General features: G+C 41.1%; 1 protein-coding gene across 2 annotated transcripts in view; it reads right to left on the bottom strand.

Annotated features, from left to right (window-relative positions):
• cntn4 (contactin 4) overlaps positions 1 to 19,710 on the bottom strand; it is a 116,295-nt gene that overhangs the window by 61,187 nt on the left and 35,398 nt on the right. For both annotated transcript variants that reach the window (XM_083972760.1, XM_083972761.1), the window contains exon 4: positions 18,187 to 18,282. In XM_083972760.1, the coding sequence (XP_083828886.1) occupies positions 18,187 to 18,282 (96 nt within the window). The remainder of the gene's footprint in view (positions 1 to 18,186; positions 18,283 to 19,710) is intronic.

The following is a 19,710-nucleotide window of genomic DNA, read 5'->3' as shown; positions in this document are numbered from 1 at the left end:
TGACGAGTGCAGCAGATAACACGATAATTATCTCTGCTCATCCAAAGTTGCCTATTTGACACAGTAAATGCTTCTTTCTAAATGTCTTAATTTATTGATATCAGTGGCGTTTGTTCTACACAACCTAATGAACAGCTTGAGAAAAGGTGTGAAATTAAGGCTCACTGCTCATTTTAATGCTTATTACAGTCTTCACCATTTTGATGAGAAACCTATCAAGGCAGGACAATTTTCAACCGTTTCAAACTTTCAAGATTTGACAGGAGTTGTTGACACGTGCCGTTATGAAACCAACCAAAAGGTGTGACTTGTTACTCACAGGAAGTGGTACATTATGTTGGCAAGTACCTGTCAGACTGCTAAAATCAATGAGTTTAAATGTCAGCTTTTCTCTAGTGTCACTACATTGTGTTAGAGTGTTTCAAAAATAAGCAAAGAACACATTTTGAAGACTTGATATTCAGGCGTTCTTTCCGTCGTTCTTTAGAGAAGGTGTGATTCTACGGCCAAGCGCTCATCCACAAGCAACCAATACAGACAGAAGACCTTCTTCAGTTTTCTGGTTCGATGGGCTTCCAGTTAGACATCAGGATACGACTTTATGGAAGAGAATTAATCATAAAAATCAATGACCTAGAATTGTCATTCATTAATTGTTGGTAATATGATAAAGTGATATCAATTATGTAATTACTATGTGGTAACAATTCATTAACTGTTACAGTGGATGAATTTAAGAAATTAAGGGACTTCATTAACCTGGTCAATAATCCAATTTACACTAGAGCCAGTGTTTCAATTGAAACAACTGTTCAGTAGATTTAACAATGCAATCCAATTAATATGAAAAATCCCATTAATAAACCCCCCTTTAAAATCACTATGTCACCACATTCATCAGTCTAGTAACATATTCAACCACAGACAAGGGAGTTTCACAGAGAAAGTAGTAGTGTAATTGCAGAGAAGAGTTACTTCGGCATAAAAAAGTGTCCATCAATTTACTCCTGATGCCGGCAGTTTCAGTTGGCATAATTTAAGCCGTGTTTAAATAATTGGATGAGGTTTCTGACTAACAGGCCTCTACAGGTCAGAATCGAGATCTTTTCCTGGATGAGTCCTTCAAATGATTGATGTTGACTCATCAAATTTCAATGTTGTGACATAATCTGCTGCTCAGTTTGGAAGCAAGTCTAACTGACAAGATTACAACGCTATATTTTCGTGCTGAGCTTAATCAAACCTCACTACTTATTACTAGGCTAGCAATTAAACAAAACAGTGTAGGAAGAACCCTCCCGTTCCCCTTGCCTAGCTGCTTGGCCATTTATCACAGCATGATCCCATCCTCCTGCTGTCTGAGAGGAGCAGGTACTGTACTGATCAGCATCATTTGGGGCTTGGGCTTAGGGTTTGGCTGCTGTACATGTGGAGCTGAACACAGAGTAATGGCACAGCAGAGGTCCATAGGGACAAGGGACACTTCAAGGCAGGATAAGGCATGTTGTTTGTGTTTGTTTCCTCTCCAGTGCTTTTGGACGATGGCTGCACCTGCTCTCGTTCTATGTTTAAAACCCATATGCCTGCATGGAACAACATGAGCTGCAGAATACCACAGAGAGCAAAAACATAATGAGATGTCTCACACAGCTGGCCGAACGGTCTTCAGAAAATCATCCAGGGCATTGATTTTATGGGTTACACAATACTCCCTGGTATAAAGCCAGGACATCTTTAAGACAAATTGTAGAAGAAATCCAGCTGCCCTGCAAGGCAGCATTACAATGACAACTGCCATGGTAACAGGAAATCAGCCTTGTTTGTATTACAATAGCAGCAGCCTCTCTACATCAGCTCTAAATAACAATTTTAGTTGTTTGAGACCAAAATCTGAAAAAAACTGATGTGAAAAAACATACCATGATCTTAGTGTGGCACACATAAAACAGAAAAAAACATTGTTATTTCTAAAACATGATCCTTTGGAGAGGGGTCTGCAGAGGTCCCAGAAGACTTCTTTGTGGTTTCCCTCTAGGTTAAAGATCACTTTGCAGAAGTCACAGTGAATAAAGCTGCTTGACTCACATAAGGAGACACGGGAGCATCTTCAAAGGGCAGGCCTCGCTGAATATTCAAAGGCTGAACAAGACATGCAAGTCAAACATGCCTGTGTCCTCGCATAGCTAAGATCACGTCCCGGCTGAATTGTGATAAAAAGATGGAGCTGGAGGACAAAGAAGGTGGGCTGTAATCCCAAACTAGGTCTATCATTCTTTATGACAGCCTGGAAAAGAATGTCTTTATCATCTTCGGACACCTGTGGAAGGACACACATACTGTATAGCTGTGTGTGTATACTGTCAGCTGAAATGTTACTTTGCAATGTGAGTGGGCAGTTCAATAAAGGCAAAGAAATAATATGAATAATACTGTATGTATAAGAATGAAACAATTTTATACATAATATCAACTGTTAAAAATACGACAACATTCATTAAATTTAAATGGCTTTCAACTATTACTTTAGTCGTTTTGCTTTTGTAGAATATTCCCTTGTCCCATTGTACTTCAGTGACACAGTAAAGACCCTCTTCTGTCTTTTCATCAGTGAATACACTGAACATGTTTTATTTATAGCATCATAACTTTATTTATATATCACGCAGAGACAAGCTGCGAAAGCCAAAGGAAGTTGATGATGCAGGGCTTTCACACAGTGTCTCTTTGATGTCTTTTGACCATTATTAACAGGCATTTGAAAACTCTGAATAATTGATATTCTCAGTGATTACAGGGGCAAACATATCCTTTAAAGATAGGGCTGAGAAACATGATTGAGGATGAAATCCGATGGTGTTAGTTTATTTTCTTAGATTTTTTCTGCTGTTTGTGTGTATACATACATCATGAGGTTTTTTTTTTTTTCAACTCTAAACTGTTCTATAAAAACATTTTGAATAATTATCACAGGAGATTTTCAACAGTGTGTATAGGCGCTATGGGATTTTATGGTTGTGGTGGATCATCTTTTGTGTATTTTGGACTGTGCTGAATAAGTCAAACTCCAGAGTTGATTTAGCGGTCAAAAGAATCTAAGTATATTTAGCCTCTTCCCCACAGTTTAGTTAAACTGAGTACACTGCCAATGTTTTCACTTTGCAAAAAGCCAACAATAAGGCTCAAAAGCACCGAAAACATCAACTTTATGTGTTAGCTGCTGCATAAATCATTCGATCAATACACAACAGGAAGGCAGAGGTGGAAAGCAGCCTATTTGTATTTTCTTAATGGAATATGACAGTAATTTGCTACTCATACACAGAGTTAGTGGATTTGTGAGAGATACAACGTATGTAAAATGTATCCACAAACATGAGGGAAAGGCTGAGACATCCCGAGAAAAGTTCCTCCAGAGCCACACAGGTGAAGACGACTGTTTTCACAGGCTGAGTTGTTCACTACATGATGAGTTAAGTGACTTTTACTGTATGTGTAAAGATGGTGGATTGCCCCTTCACTCATTAATATAATGCTATGCTTCTATTCACCTATTCAAATCACTGTTGCCATGTACATATAGTGAAATGCAAAACATGAGAGAACTTGTAAGGTTTGTCGTTCAGCAATGAAAAGATAAGTATGGTATGTGCAGGTAAATGCTGATTTGACGTAAATAGACAAATTGAAGTTTTTGTAAAGGGCAGCAGTTGGAGGACATGACTGGAACTGTGTTGCTGTGCTGACAGTCAACCCTCATGTATCCGTTAAAGCAAATGACGTCAGCCAGTTAGATGAAAAAACAGCCAGGTTTTGTTTTAGATTTTTTGCCTGTAATGTGATTAATTTCTGCACAATACATGCCCTGTCCTCCTGCCTCATCCTGCTGCTGCAGCCTCATGGCAAAGCCAGCCACTGACCCTGTCCCCGGAGGCGTCTGCCACCACTGCTTATAGCAATACATATTCATTTAGACACTAACAACTTTTTTGACAAGGATTAACAATTAAAGCCCCCCCCCCCCCCCCCCCCCCCCGATAAGCAAAGCAGCCATCTGTCAATACAAAGGGACGTCGGCAGTGTTACTGTTAGATCAGCATGGTCTGGCATCATAATATACATATTATCAGCTGCCTCATCACTTGATATTAATAATACATGTAAAAGCACACTGTGACAATAATATGCATTTTTAATCACCCAATTACAGAGCAGTGGGATGTGGGAATGCTGCAAAATGTACAAATTGACATCAAAACAGTGCATGCTCATCGTCTCCGGGGTGGGATAATTATCTGAGTGCAGGCGTCAGTAGTGGGGTATTACATTCATGAGCGGGATGGGTTGCTGGCTGGTGTCATACAGGGTACATGCTGATCTGGTACAATGTAAACTACTTTTTCTGAAACACTTGGAAGGGAGAGGGGCCCCTCCCTCAGACGAACAACATGGCCACAGACTTTGCATGGGAAAAGTCTCAAATTCACAATTTTGTCATATAAGAATCTACACATTCATAGGGTGCGTCTTTGAGAGGCTGCCTGATCTTTGCACAGAAACAAACACAAACCGACAAAAGCAAACCCAGAAAACCCCTCCTCAGTTAAACTACTGTCATCCTACATTGCGTTACTGACTGTTGTACTCCCATATCTGCTCCAGGCTGCAGGAATCCTCTGTTCCACTGTTTCCTTTACAGGACCGGACAGGATGCACATGCTCCGCGCTCTCAAAGCCTCGGGTGGGAGCACAAACAGGGTCAACACACATACACACACTAGAGAAAAAAAAATCCACTCTTACTGGAGACACACACAAGTGATTTCAGTCTTGAGTGCCCCTTAAAGGTCTCTCTCCCCATTAGAAAATAGAGGTCAGCAGCATTAGGTCCACAACTAAACACAGTAATCGTGTAGTACAAAGAGTGCGGCTGGGTCACACTGGCAGCCTATTAAAGCGCTTGGCTTTGAAAAAGAGAGAAAGTGACAGCCTCTCAACTCCTCTTGCTGCCTCTGATCCACAGAGACAGGCAGGAGGGGAACTGCAGTGCACATTTGGGAGGGTGAAAAAAATATATATTTCTGAGGCAGCTCTTCGTCTTGTAACCAGGTTGTGTTAATCCATTCCCCTTTCTTGGACTGAGCAGATAGTAATTACCATATATTTCTGGCATGCTCTGACATTGGCCTGTCAGCTGGAGAGTGAGTGTGTGGATGCAGCACAGAGGCAGCATTCCCTTTGTGCTCCGATCTGGCCTGGCAGGGTGTGTCAGGCCTGATCTGCACTCAGCCTCTTCCCCCTGTCCGTCCTAGCGTAGACCGCAGGGGCAGGTAGGAGCTCTGATGACAAAAGGCATCGGCACCGGAGGCCAGCACTTTGACTGACAGCTGATCACTTTCTGCAAATATTCAGTGTCTCTGCAGTTCATCGCTGCTGTCAGACATCATCCAAAGTGCCCTGTGTGTGTTTGATTAGAAAAAAAAAAAATGCTGGCATCTGTATTGTGTAATTTTACATTTAAAAAAAGAGACACAGTGGGAAAAAAATTTAACCTTGCAATTTCAGGAGACATATTCTCAATAAATATTTAAATGGAATCAACTTAATTCCTTTCATTTGACTAAGAAAGATATTTTTAACCTATGTTGGAATATTCATACAAGCTCTAATAGGTTATCTCTCTTTTAAAAAGTCTGACCATGTGTCAAGGTACAATACTGAATTTTCAGGCAGCTGGGCTCTATTCACCATGAGCAATTTAAGGTTCAGGGTACTGACTGAGGACAACAGAGAGAGACAGGGTTTACATCCAACTCTCGGACTGATGACTAAACCAGAGTGCTACATGAACGCTACATGACCTCAGACTGAAGAGCAGATCCTGGGTACTTCTCTTCATGCTCACCTTGGGATGCTACGAGATAAATCATACTCCCAATAAGACATCAGTCTTATGGGAAATAATACAATTATTAACATATATTAAATGAATAACTGCATTTGTAATACTTTCTCACCGATAAGAGGGATTTAACAGTTGTGGTGCAGGTTAATAGCCTATAATGCAGTAGGTCTTGTTTGCAGCTGTCAGTGGAGGTGGGCGATGGAAGGACAGTGGGGTTATAAAAAAAACATCTTATTTTTAGAAGCTCCATATTTCCTTTGACAGCAGTGACTGTTTTGCTTTTCTTGCCCACTGCTCAATGAATAAAGGATGACACTCACAGCTGCATAGGTGACTATGTATGAGTGTATATCTTTGTATACATAAGTGTGCATGTGTGTGTGTACTGTATGTGAGTGTGCTTGTTTGAATGTGAGTGTGAGTGATACACTGAAAAAGTGCAATACCCATATGTCTAAGGTTGATCCATATGCCATGGAATAACTGAAGGTGTGATCAGCCTGCTTCTTCTTAGTCTCTATTGTGGCTTTGTTATTCTTGCACTGATGTTTCTCTGTAAACTGTTATATATATATGTTATAATAACTTAGTGGAAGAAGCTATACAATAAATAGTGATAGCTGCTAAAAATATATATTTTATTTGTAATTAAAAAAGGACATTTTGCCTATGTTATTTACACATTTAAAAACATTCTGCTGGCGATAATTATGGTAATTCATCGTGCCTACAATTGTGTTAATTCATATTTTATGTTGTTTAAAATACAATATTTGCTGTATTTACAGTTTTCACCGATTGTCATTGAAGACTACTGAGTAAACGGTCAACTCCACTACGACTCATGTTTTCATTGGACACGGTTTAACTCGTTGCTACACTCTGAATGAGAACACTACAATGTTATTATCCAATCAGCCAATCATGTGGCAGCAGTGCAGTGCCTATCCTGTAGATGCAGGTCAAGAGCCTCAGTTAATGTTCACATCGAACATGGCAATGACAAAAAAAAATATGCCAGGCAGGTTGGTTTGAGAGTTTGTGCACTCGAACTGCACAACTCGACAGCGGTTTATAGCAGTTTTGTTTTCTCCAGATCATCCAGGGGATGTTGGTTCTACGGTCATTGATGACAGAGATCAGAGGTAACTGAGATAACCACTCTTTATAACTGTGGTGAGTAAAAAGCATCTCAGAATAAACAGCACATCCAGCCTTGTGGTGGACGGACTACACAAGCTGAAGACCACATCAATGTAGATCACGTCAGCCGAGAACAGAAATCTGCAGCTGCAGTGGACACGGACTGAAATACACTGGACAAATCAAGACAGGGAAAATGTGGTCTAATCTCTGTTTCTGCTGATGCTGCAGATGGTAGGGTCAGAGTTTGGTGTTAACAGCATGGATCCATGAACCCAACTCGCCTTGTGTCAACCGTCCGGGCTGACGGTGGTGTAATGGAGGTTAAGGTTTTTCTTCACACACTTGAGGTCTTTAAATACCCATCAATCATTTGAATACTAGATATAATCGGAGTGCTGTTGCTGACCATGCACATCCATATATAGCCACAGTTGACCATCCTCCACTAGCGACTTCCAGCAGGATAATGCTAGCCTCGTAAACCAGCCTCTCGCGGAAATGCATTTCATTTAATTTCTCGGGAGAGTCTGGCCTCATTCCCCCTGTAAGCATTTGGGGTGGGCGGGAGCTGGGCGGGAGTAGTAGCGTTGACAGACAACCCCATTCAGCCAATCAGCAAGTTGGTGTAGTAACGGGGCTTTGCACCAGTCGGTCCCTGATTGGCCAACGTGCTGTGTCAATCACAGCAGCGACGCTGATTGGCTCGGCCCTCTGAGGGTTTCAGGCCAAACGCTTACAACGGGGATGAGGCCAGACTCTCCCTCAGAAATGAAATGAATTGCATTTCCGGGAGCGGCTGGTTTACGAGGCTAGGATAATGCCCCATGTCACAAAACTTAAGCTGTCTCAAACTGGTTTCTTGAGTGTGACAGGGTGTGAACTTCTGTGACCTCGTCAGTCACGAGTGCTGGATCCAGTAGAACACCTCTGGGATGTGACAGAGCAGGAGATTGGCAGCTTGAATGTGCAGCTGACAAATCTGCAGGAATGATGTAATGCAACCATGTAAACATCTTATTGAATCCATGCCCCCCCCCCAAAAAAACACCCTGGTATTAACATGAATTTCCTAGCAAAGTGCTTGATCACAAAGGATGCAACAGAAACACGTGCCCTTGAGAAATCCAAATATTATGACTATCACATGTGTTCCCAGAGGGAGAGGAACAGGATTGCAACATACTATCTGACCCAGCTTTAACACAGACTCTGGCTTGCATCATTATTTCAACAGGCAATGCTAAGCACACTGGGATACATGGGACAACATGAATCCTCAGAGGTCCTGCACACATGAGACACACAGCTTCACAGATGCTGCAGGTCAAAGCAGTGACCTCATTCTACCACCACACAAAGGGTATATTTAAAAATACACAGAAATAATACATAATATCCAGACCCATATTTACATTATGACATTTATATCACTGTACCGAGAATGATATATGATAACTAATTTTGTTTGTTACAACCTGTGAACAGTATACATTTAGATTAAATATGCAAGTTTCATAAAACAACTTGAAGTTTCTTATTATCTTTTTCTTATTTGTTAACATATTCATCATCCTATTTGGAAAAGTAGTCTCAGACATTTGGGCCAGCCACTGACTGCAAGTCAGGTGTGTTCTGCTTGTGCAGGTCACGTATAAAGTCCCTTCTTTCTAACTCTCCACCCCCTGATATATTATTTTTCATAATATATTTTTTTCATTAGTCTTGAACTAACCAGCATTGACTCTGGGTTACATAGCACCAAGTTAAAGAGGTTGAGTTTCCCTTGGCTATTAATTTTAATGCTCTTTTGGTGCCAACTGCTAAATTAGGTATTTTGACAAGTCATTGACACTGATGAACTAAGCCACAGACACAATTATTAATTGCCAACAAATTCCAACTTCTCAAGTGTGAAGATTTGCTGTTGCTGTTGATTTTCTCTATAACATTACAAAATGGCTATAGTTGGGTTTGTCTGTGGGTCAGATGAAACACCACATCTGACACTTTCTTACCTTTGGATCAGGATAATTGGGACTGCATGCGATTACCATTTTCTTCTCAACAGCTAAAATTAACTGACAATTAAAATGAGTTGCTGCCAACTACACAACACTGTAAAATTGAAAAAAATATAAATTACAGAATCTTTCAGAGGAAATATTTAAAGATACCAAGTGCTAAACATGATTTCTGTCAGGACCACTATGTCAAAATAATATTTATTTACTTGCACAGTTTAATTTGGCGGTATGGTACTGTTCTGGGACCCCCTGCTCTTCCACGCGCTTGCGTGGAAAGCCTGAGGCAGGAAGAGCACCTCCCTGCCCTTCACGAGCCATCATGAACGGCATAAGCAGGGAGCGCAGCAGCAAAGAAAACCCAGAGAGAGCAGAGCAACCAACAAGATACAATGACAGGAGGAGCTGGGGTGGGTTGCAAAAAAGCCGGCAGAGGAAGCAGCAGCAAGGGAGGTGACGTCGGACTAGAGCAGTTTAAATAGCGCGCCCTGAATGCAATTCCCCAATAGGAAGCAGCCACGGGAAGTCAGCTGAGCCATCAGCTGATCTGCACAGGTGAAAACAGTTACGCTGTGCTGATTAGAGCTTGACGTCATGGCCTGCCAGAACTAACGCTACGCTTAATTTATGTAGGCCTACTGTGGTGTGACTGTTTTATCACAACAAATAACTCAGAGAAAAATAAAATAAAAGATTCCATTCCTCTAGTTTTCACCAGTATATCGAACATCCACAATTCAAGTAAACCAGGTTTGTTCAGTACAAAGTTCACACAGTCAAACAGCAGGGAACAAATCCCCTAATTGAGCTGAACTCTCTGCAACAGCCAATGCAGTAATATAGTTGTAAATGTTACCCAGCTATAAGGTGTTACCCAGATATAAGTTAAGACTGCAGTCCAGCGCTCTGCTAAGCGAGGTAGGTGCTGCGGACGAAGCTGTCATGTTTTCAACAATTGTTATTTTCCCCTTGCACAGCAGGTGACAGTGCATTTCTTCTGGGAAGAAATCCCCACGGGCACTAAGGGATTTGTGTTTATGTAGCAGCACCACGGAGCCTGAGGACATGAAGTGCGACTGCAGCCCAGCAGAGGATGGAGGTGCTTATACACCATCAACCACAAATATGCCTGATATAGGTTCCTGACATCTACACAAACATGGAATCAGATGAGCATGTATAGGCTGCATCTATGCTCCACATCCTTTGATGGAGCCTCTGTTTTTTGTCCTTCACATCCCACACATACAGTCATGCACACACTTCAAATGCAACAGTAACAGCAGCTTTGTGTACTGTAAACATTAAGGAGCTTAAAAGGAGATTTAGGAAGCATGTCACTCACACACGTCTTCTGGGAAATGTGCGCGCTACATTCAGAATCTTCTGTGACCTTTTCGTACGTGATTAGAAACTCCAATCAACTCAGAGTGTCAGTCTCTGCGAGTGCGCCATATCCCATTTCATGCTGCTGTCATGTTGTTGGCTGCTTGTCACTGAAGTTTGTCTTCAGTGTAAGGTAACTGCTACATTGTGTCAAAACTGTAAGGGCTTGGAGAAAAGGCTCTGTGAGCTCGGCATGGATTGTGTGACAGTGACATGTGATATTATTTCAGTGAGCTGAAGTACTCAGACAGATGAAGCGGGTGGGGGGGGGGGGTATGACCGAATTTGGGATTGTGAAAGGAAATTACTCATGGAGATTGTGAAATGTGTCATCTGCTAATCAGATTAAGAGCAAAATAATCCCTCATGGAAAAAAGAGGAACTGCAAAACACAGTCATGTACAGTATCATCAGCAAATTCCACTAGAATAAACATGTTCTGAATCATAGCATAGCGAGATTAAACCTTGAAAATGAAATGTAACCTTTATCCTTGAGTGGCTGGAAGAAGAACTTGTATTTAGGACCACAAGTCACAATTTGCAGGACATTCAATACTGTTGCTACTGACGACGAACAACACTAGGTCAAAAGCCTACCTACAAGACTGCTGTGAACTACTGACCTCATTGCATCCTATGTATACATAGGACGCCAACAACAGTCGGCTGTTTTCAGTCCTTTATCTGTTTAGAAATATGATCTCTTAACTATGATCACTCAGTCAGTCACTCAGTCAAACACTCAAGGACATTGGCAATTATAAGGCGTGTGCCTCCTTTGTAATCAAGAATGTCAAAAAGAAAGCCTTATCCCTTCTTTTCAAAACTTTTTCAAAACTCTCTTAAAACTTTACTTGGGTCCTGCTTAGAAAGTCACAAATAGTTGGTTCTGGATGCTTGCTGATATTTGGACAATCACTTACAGTACAGTTAGTGAAACACTGTAGCTGGTGAGCTAACCAGTTCCAGATCACGGTTCTTCTCTGAATTAAAGCAATACTTAAGAACTTTCTGTTTTGGTTGAGTTTGGCGGTGCCAGTGGACCAAAGCGGTAGTGTTTTGCCTGAAGGAAGACCCCATTTCCCATGAGCACCAGCACGTAGCGTCGTAAACATCCTCATCTCCCGGTCGCGTGCAACAACTCGGTGCTGACCTGTTGATCTGCCTGTTCTGTGATTTTACAGTCAGTAGGCTATCTCCTCGTTCACGGTGTCAACGGGCTGAAATGGTCTGACAACCTCTGACCTGTTGACTTCAGTCCGGCCTTACAACGTTTTCATGGTGTAGTGTGGGAAATATGATCCGCCGTAAACACGGTGTATTTTATTTTGAAAATTAACCGGGTGTTTTATTTTGTATTTTCTACACGATTTCCTGTCCTGCACGAGCTGCTCTGTGAAGGCGATACAGACCCCCTCGGGCCATGACAGAGATGCCATTCAACCTGTTGTAAGTCGATGTACCATCACATAAGTTCGTAAAATATTACGCACACTTAATTCAAGGGTTAGGGATGTACAGGACCTTTTTATTGAACTGACTGAAATACATGCATCTCGCCACTATAGGTAAACATTGATTGATACTGATATTTGTCTATGTCAGAAATGTACCTGCCAAATTTGACCTCAGCCTCATGAAAGTGCTGCATGGATATTCTTTATCACCATGGATGACTCCACTGATGATACAACATCCACTGAAATAAAGTAATTTTGAAACTACGCTCAAATGAGAGAGAAAAATAGAACAATTTTGGTTTTGAAATGGTTTGATGAGCACAATCAGAATCTGTCACTGGATCTAAGGCACCTAGTTTATTGTTATCGTTGGCCACCGTCAAATCATCAAATAAAGCAATATTTCTAAAGAAGCTGACTCATAGTAAAACAACACCCCAATAAGACTGAGGTTTGATTTGCCAGAGAGACAGCATGTGCAAAAAAGGGTGTGAGGACACATCACGGATCTCATCACAATTACACATGAGCTTTATCTGTAAAATTGCACCTCACTACAGATCCATCAGACAAACAAATATTTACCTACAGTACAGCAACAAAGACAGCATGCAGCTGAGGAGACAACAGGAAATGACAAGTCCTGAATTGAAAAAGAAAACAAAAAACTGAGCCCTGGTTGACTTGATTTGTCCTGTAAAACCCTGTATAATATTCTTGTGTCATCTGATGCATATATCTGAGTTCACTTAACAAGCTTTGATTGTTATGTTGTTATATGTAATTGAACAATAACATTTAAAAACATGTATCTCTATTTTGAATTTACATTTTAGTTAACATGCACTGTTGTAACCATGACACAGTGAGATTATGATTCTTTTCTATATCAGTGAAATCTCATATCAATATCAATAATCAGACTCTTAAAACTTTCTTGAACTGTGCAATCCATTACAGTGAATATCCGTTCTGCATTAGTCAGTCAAATCAATGTGCAATTCATGCGATTCATGTGACATGTGACCTGAATTGAGTGTGATAGATAAAAAGAATAGGAGAAGACGAAGGAGAACAAAATTTGCATTTCTAAAGAAAAAAAAAAGGTAATGATTATCTACACATGATTTGTAATTGGTTACAATTACAATGGTCCTCCAACAATGAACACTCATCCAGTCCATGTGTGATTATAAATGCTACATTTTTTGTGCCTCTTCATGGTCTCCTGGGGGCAGACATTCAGGAAGCGGCTCAGCCATCAATCTGAGATGTGTTGTTATTCCATTGCAAATCTATTATGCCTGTCGGAAAGTATGTGACAGTGGATGTTCCCACATAAATTGATGGAAGCAAGATAATGAACTAATGAGGAAAAGGTCAACTACAACACCATGACATGAAAGAATGCACCATGGCATAAAAGCGAACGAAAAGTGATGACGATGATAAAATACAATTTATATTCATGAAATGTATGTTTTGTAATTCTAAGGGCTATTTGACCTGCAGAGAGGATTTTTTCCCCCTGTCCTGACAATTTGCCATGATGTTTTTAGGTTTGTTTGTATGGGTGACACTGTCTTGGTACAGGGCTATTACAAGGTCATATTTGAGAGCCAATTTCCCTGCTGAGAGAATATTGGACAGTTTCATGTTGCATTCAGCTGTGCAGGTATAATAAAGCATACCTCGCCTCAAACCCTGAATACCTAACTATATATGAGAAAATAAAACATGAACAAAGATGATGATACATATTCAGGGCTTGTAGGGCACCAATGCATGCTTAATCTAGGAGAAAATCTTTCATATGTTCGATCGTGTGCAGCCATATTTCGTGACACCCCTTTGGCATAGAGGAGATGTATCTCGGTGTGGCATCGGTAGCTTGACAGCCAGTAACAAGACAATAATGATTGTCAGTCCACCTAAGCCACCTTCCCTCTCACAAGGACCTCATTGCATTTTAATCACATCCTGGATGTTGGTGGCACATTCAAGGGAAAAACTCTGCACATCCCTATTCAGCACCATATGTTTGCAGACCTTCCCATAGTGGTGGGACCCTCCGTGTATGCACGAGGCTCTAGTGGGTTTCCACCTGCCAGAGGGGGCTCTCAGAGGACACCTTATGCATGGCAGACAGCTGTCCTGCCCACTGTATGCAGCATGAGCTCATCCATGCAGAAAGATGCGCTGGACAGAAGAAAGAGCATGGGAAAAATGGGTGTGGATTGGCGATAGAGGGAAAGAATTTTCAAGGGAATATGGAAGTATGACTGTGTTAGCGCGTTGCCGGTAGGGAGAACTTGCATCTGCTGTGTGGCCCAAGACCACCCATCATGTGCGTGGTGTGTCGGTGTTCGTGGGTTGTTTATGAGGTTAGCATTTGTGTGCCACTGCTGTATCGCACCCCAGACATCTCTTCACTTCCATCAGTTTCTGCACAATATAAAAACCGGCATCAATTAGCAAAGTTAACCACACTCTACTCTATTCCTGGCTGAACATGCAGCTCAAGTTGCTCATTGATTTGAAATGTCTGCATTGCCTTATCTCATACAAATGATGTAGCTGGCTGATTAATGCAGCCCTGATAGTCGCCATAATGGATTATTCAAGAATGTTTTGAGAGCATCATTATTGCTTCTCATGTATGTTAATCAAGCAAAACCTGTGGCTAAATTAAGAAAAAAAACATAAATATACATTAATACATTTCTCAGCAGAAGTAGTTGAAGGATTGACCTGGGGTTTCTTCAGAAATCCCATGAAAAGAGAGATGCAACAACACATTGGCACCCAGAACCACTGTCAGGTTACACATTTACAGTTTCATTTTTCAGAAAGGCTCGCTAATTACCTGAAAGACTGGGGCACTGAGCGGCACTCGAACATGAGTAAACGGTGCATTCATTAGGAACTATTTTCAGCGGTGGATTAATACACATTTGGTGCTCAATTAACAGCAGCTGGACAGAATCAGTGGGACTGATTCAATTCAAAGTGCAGTGTGTGTGTTCAGGGTAATGAAGGAACATGTCAGCCAGTGAAACAGTGCGGTTCACTGATGCATCCGCTATAGATCTGGACAACAATTACGCTGTATGGCACAGAGGAATATGATATATCAGGTCTTGACAACATACAGGCACCGCTATACACCAATGACTTATGTGTAATATTGGGTTTCAGGTCATAACCTACCAACCACAACCAGCAAACAAAGCATGGAGTGAGCAATCAGCAAATGTAATTAAGTTTAGTAAGACATTTTGATTCAATATGTTTTAGGCCACTCATTTAGATGAAAATATAAAACAAAGCTGCAGTATGGTGATTAATGACGTTGCTTCGTGGTCAATGGATGTAAACATAGAATGACACAGCAATTGGCTGATTAATGACGGAGCTCTCTGGTCAATGGATATCCTATCCTCCTTCCTCCAGACAATCACTTTGGCTTTGGCGTGACACGGAAGAAACAAATCTACGTCGCCAGATTATTTCCTGCTTTCAGCACATGAAAGGGCCATTTGAGATGTAACAAAAGCAACATATCAGATCAAGAAAGAAAACCAGTACTGGGGAAAACACTTAGCTCTTTGCCTGCTGACTGATTGCTTTTCATTGTTGCCAGTTTGAATACTGATGCCCTGACCAGCAGCTTGGCTGAACGTGTATTTCTATGTGTCTATGTGTGTGTGTGTGTGTGTGTGTGTGTGTGTGTGTGTGTGTGTGTGTGCGTGCATGCCAAACTGCCTGGCTAGGATATGCAGGAAAGCCTGTTGAATCTTGATCTGGCGTCTGCTGTTTCATATTCGATTCTGAAAGAGTGAACTGACGAACATAACAAGAGCTTAATATATTGTTGTATGTTAATGTTGCAGTATGTTTATGGGGAGGTTTTATGACTTTGGTTGATTGTTCTGCCCGCCGGACCACCTCACTGGTTTAAAATACAGAGACAAAGATGTGTCTTACAAATATGGGTTAGCCAGTGTAAACAGTGAATACACATTACATTGTGTGTTTAGTGCATCTGCTTAATGCAAGAAGATACACGCAACAACGAAGTGAGAGCTTCTGTTACAGCTGAGGGATGTAACTCACAGAAATGGACTTGTAATTGACATCTTGTATTGGCTCTGTATATTAGTGAGGAGACAAGTGTCTTGAGGGGGCTTTTCATGTGCCTGAAGATGCCTGACATGTTGGAATTATTTCCCTGTTGGTCTTAAAAACCAAACCTTAATTGGATTACTTCAGTGCAAATTGGCAGATATGAGTCAGCGAAGCAACTGTTCGCACTATAGAGGACAATCAAATACAGGCATGTCAACACAACTATTTGCAAATAAATCTGAAATTCCAGACTGCCACAGAGCTTGCCAAGCTTTCACCAGATAAAACCCAAAAGGATACAAATTGTAAACAATTACAACTGGTTCCAGGCAAGCATCACATTTTACCACAGCAGGCCAGTGCATGAATCAGTGAAATCTTTTCAGGTGGCTCTCAGTATGAGGAAAGTAATCCAAGCAGCTGTTGGTATGTAGCAGTTCCAGTAAGAGAAGAGAGGGGTCTATGAAAGGACACATCTGCTGCAATTAGTCCTAAAATATGATGAAATTTGCAGAAAAAACTTTTAGCTCAAAATTTTGCAACACACATGCCAGCTGGCAAATCCAAGTCACACCACACGTTCCTCTCTTACATGTGGAGTGTGTGGCAGCTGAGGAAGCAACACCAAAGCTTCTCTGCACCTTTGTGGCATTTTTAAAGAGTAGTTTGACATTTCTGGGGAACACCCTTATTTGCTCTCTTGCTGCGAATTAGATGACAACTAAAGCCTATGTCTGTATGCTGAATATAAAGTTAAACCAGGAGATACTTATTTTGATTTCTGTTAGCCTAGCTGAGCATAAAGACTGCAAGGTGCTTTGACAAAGAAACCTTCAACAGCCTGAAACTTGTAAAACCACAAGGTGCAGTTTCTGCTGTTATCAGAATTTCTCTGTACCTCTTCCTGGATACATTTTCGATGACTAGAATAATCTTTAAGAAGTGGGACTTGGTGCAGCAAACTAATCACATAAACCAGTCCTTGACCTTTACAATGTGGACTAGTAGCTACTGTAGCAAAGCAATATGCAGCAGCATAAGAAATGACTTTCTGCCTAAGTCAGTAAAATCACCAAGTATTTTTCAACTCAAGTATTTACTAGAATTAAATTCAGCATATTTATATCCATAAAGCAATGATAAAAGTAACATGAAGTTAGAGAGGCTGCTGCTCAGCCTGCAGCACCATGGTCTGTCAGAGACAGAGGACACATTTATACTTGAGTCAAATTTCCTTAAAATAAGAGCAGGCCGCCTTTTACAATTTTCAGTACAATTTTCCAGTCCTCTCTCCGGCCCAGAGCAGAGGTAAGGGGGGCATGTATGAATATCACTCAGCAAAAACGCTGCTTAAATTTCCCAAAGCGTTTGGTTGAAGTCTGACTTCATCTTCTCCCCCAGCTTCAACCTTCTGATCCGACAGCACTGGTGTGAGAGGCGGAGGCTAACAGTCCACTCTATGGCTCCAGATTTGAATTAAATGCTTCTAACACCCTGCCCACATATTCCATTTCATTCTGAAACATGTCACATTACAGAAGATAAAAGCTTTAAACTATCTAGTCTACAGTAGATGGTCTACTGAACCAAGCTAATCCTGGCTTCACCATGTATCTAATACAGATACTGTATGAGATTGTATTTATCTTCTCATCTAGGTAGCCAATTGGCATATTATGTGTACCTTATTATTCCTTATACTGTATAATTCTTCCAGGACACTGCTCGCCATAAACAAAAAGCCATGCCTAAATTGGGCTACACAAAAGTTTAATCAATGATTGAAATGAAGCTGAAAAATAAGACTTGGATCAAACAGATTCAGCTGTGAGCTCCTGACAACAAGCCTGTCACACTTCCCATGACCTGCACAAGAGTGATCACACCTACACACTGCAAGACGCACTAGGAAACCCATCAGTCTCCCCTAGCGGCAGATGTAAGGTGTTGATTACTAAGTCAAAGGTGCCACTGAAACAGCTGGATGTTAAACAGCACATGGCCGACTGAATACTTAGATCTTCTACCTTATGCTCCTCTGATATCATTCAGAAGATGTCCATGTGTATGACACAGACATGTGTTTGCCTGACAACTAGGATGAAGAGTCTTAAAAAATAAGGATGTATTGTTGGTTTTACCTCCAGAGTGTGGTGGAGGGCCGCACAGCAGAACCACTCCTTGACCTTCACGGACCGAGACGGAGCCTCTTCTGTGAGTCTTGAAGTTCTCCAAGTCTGAAAAAAGAAAAAAAGAAACGGCAGTAAGTAAAATATCCGTGGCTGACACATCTGATCCTTAGACACATCAAAGTGCTGTTGAGAACAAATGATTGTGTTGTTTTTCTTAGCTCCATGTATTTTTTCTTCTTGCTTCTATTCAAGGTCACAGCCTGTAAAGCAGCATGCTGCAGGTGGGGAAACACTCACAGCGGGTTACCAGTTTATTATGGAGTTCACACTCTCACCGCCACAATCACACTCAACCAGAGAGTTCCTGGCCTATAGCTCTTTGGACTGTGGGCAGAAACTGAGGCTTAACCCTGACAAATACAGTGCTTGTAAACTCCAAGGGCCAAGGTTCAAACCCACAGTGTGTGAGACGGTAGTGAAAACCACTGAACCACTGCATCTCCCTCAAAAATAAATCATACACAAATACAGCAGCACTGTTACACTCTCTGTGTCTTTGCAAGTTTCAGAAATGTTTTCAGGATTGAAAAAAACCTCTAGCAGCAACAAACTTAAAATTTTGTCTGGTAAACAGCCTTTGGCATTACCTGAGGCCAAATCACCCCCTGTGTGCATTAGCGTGTCATCTTGATATCCAAAGCTCATTGTGAGGGTGCCACGAATATCAAAAAGAAGTGAATTAAAGGGCCCCGATGGGAAGAAGACAGCAGTAACTGGTTAACAAGTTTTGAAAGACTTGATGGAAAGTAGCCCTGAAATGCATAAACACAGAAAATATGCCAACATTATTTCTTTTTTAGTCTATTTATTTACCAAACATGATAAGATTTGCCTCTGCAGAGGGAAACTTAAGAATGAATCTGGTAAAAGGTTCAAGGAGCAAACACAACCCACAAAGTACCGGTATTAGCACATAAGGTAGATAATGTCACGTCACGCTTTGAATTATGCATTTTTTAAATTATTTTTTATTTTGATATTAAAATTACAGAGATTTTAAGTTTAACCCGAATTAATGTATGTATATATATATATATTATATATACATTAATTAATTAATTAATTATGTTGTGCTCTGGCATAACTACTGCTGAATACATAGCAAAGTTCTCTTCATTATTTTACATTTAGATTCAATCACATTGATTAAAGCAGAAGTAAGCGATCCGGTCGTTTTGGCTAATTATGCGTTCCAGGCAGGCTTTTGAAACCGTAAGTTACAGCTTCAAGTCACAGCTTACGACTTTGTAGCGTTCCAGGCAACCCACTCGTGTTTTTCCGACCTGTTTTACCTGTAAAAGTGCACAATAACGGCCACTCGTAACTTCCGACCCGTGAACTCGTACCAGATCGAACTGGTACGACTTCACAGGTCGGAAAAACACGAGTTACGGGCTGCCTTGAACGCACCATAACGTCTTATCAGCCGATGGAGTTAGCAGCCCCCGCCCTCGTCATGGATCTATTGGTCCT

Source organism: Trachurus trachurus (assembly GCF_905171665.1).
Source record: "Trachurus trachurus genome assembly, chromosome: 5".
In the NCBI taxonomy this organism is placed as follows: Eukaryota; Metazoa; Chordata; class Actinopteri; order Carangiformes; family Carangidae; genus Trachurus; species Trachurus trachurus.
This window is presented reverse-complemented; position numbering and strand designations above follow the sequence as displayed.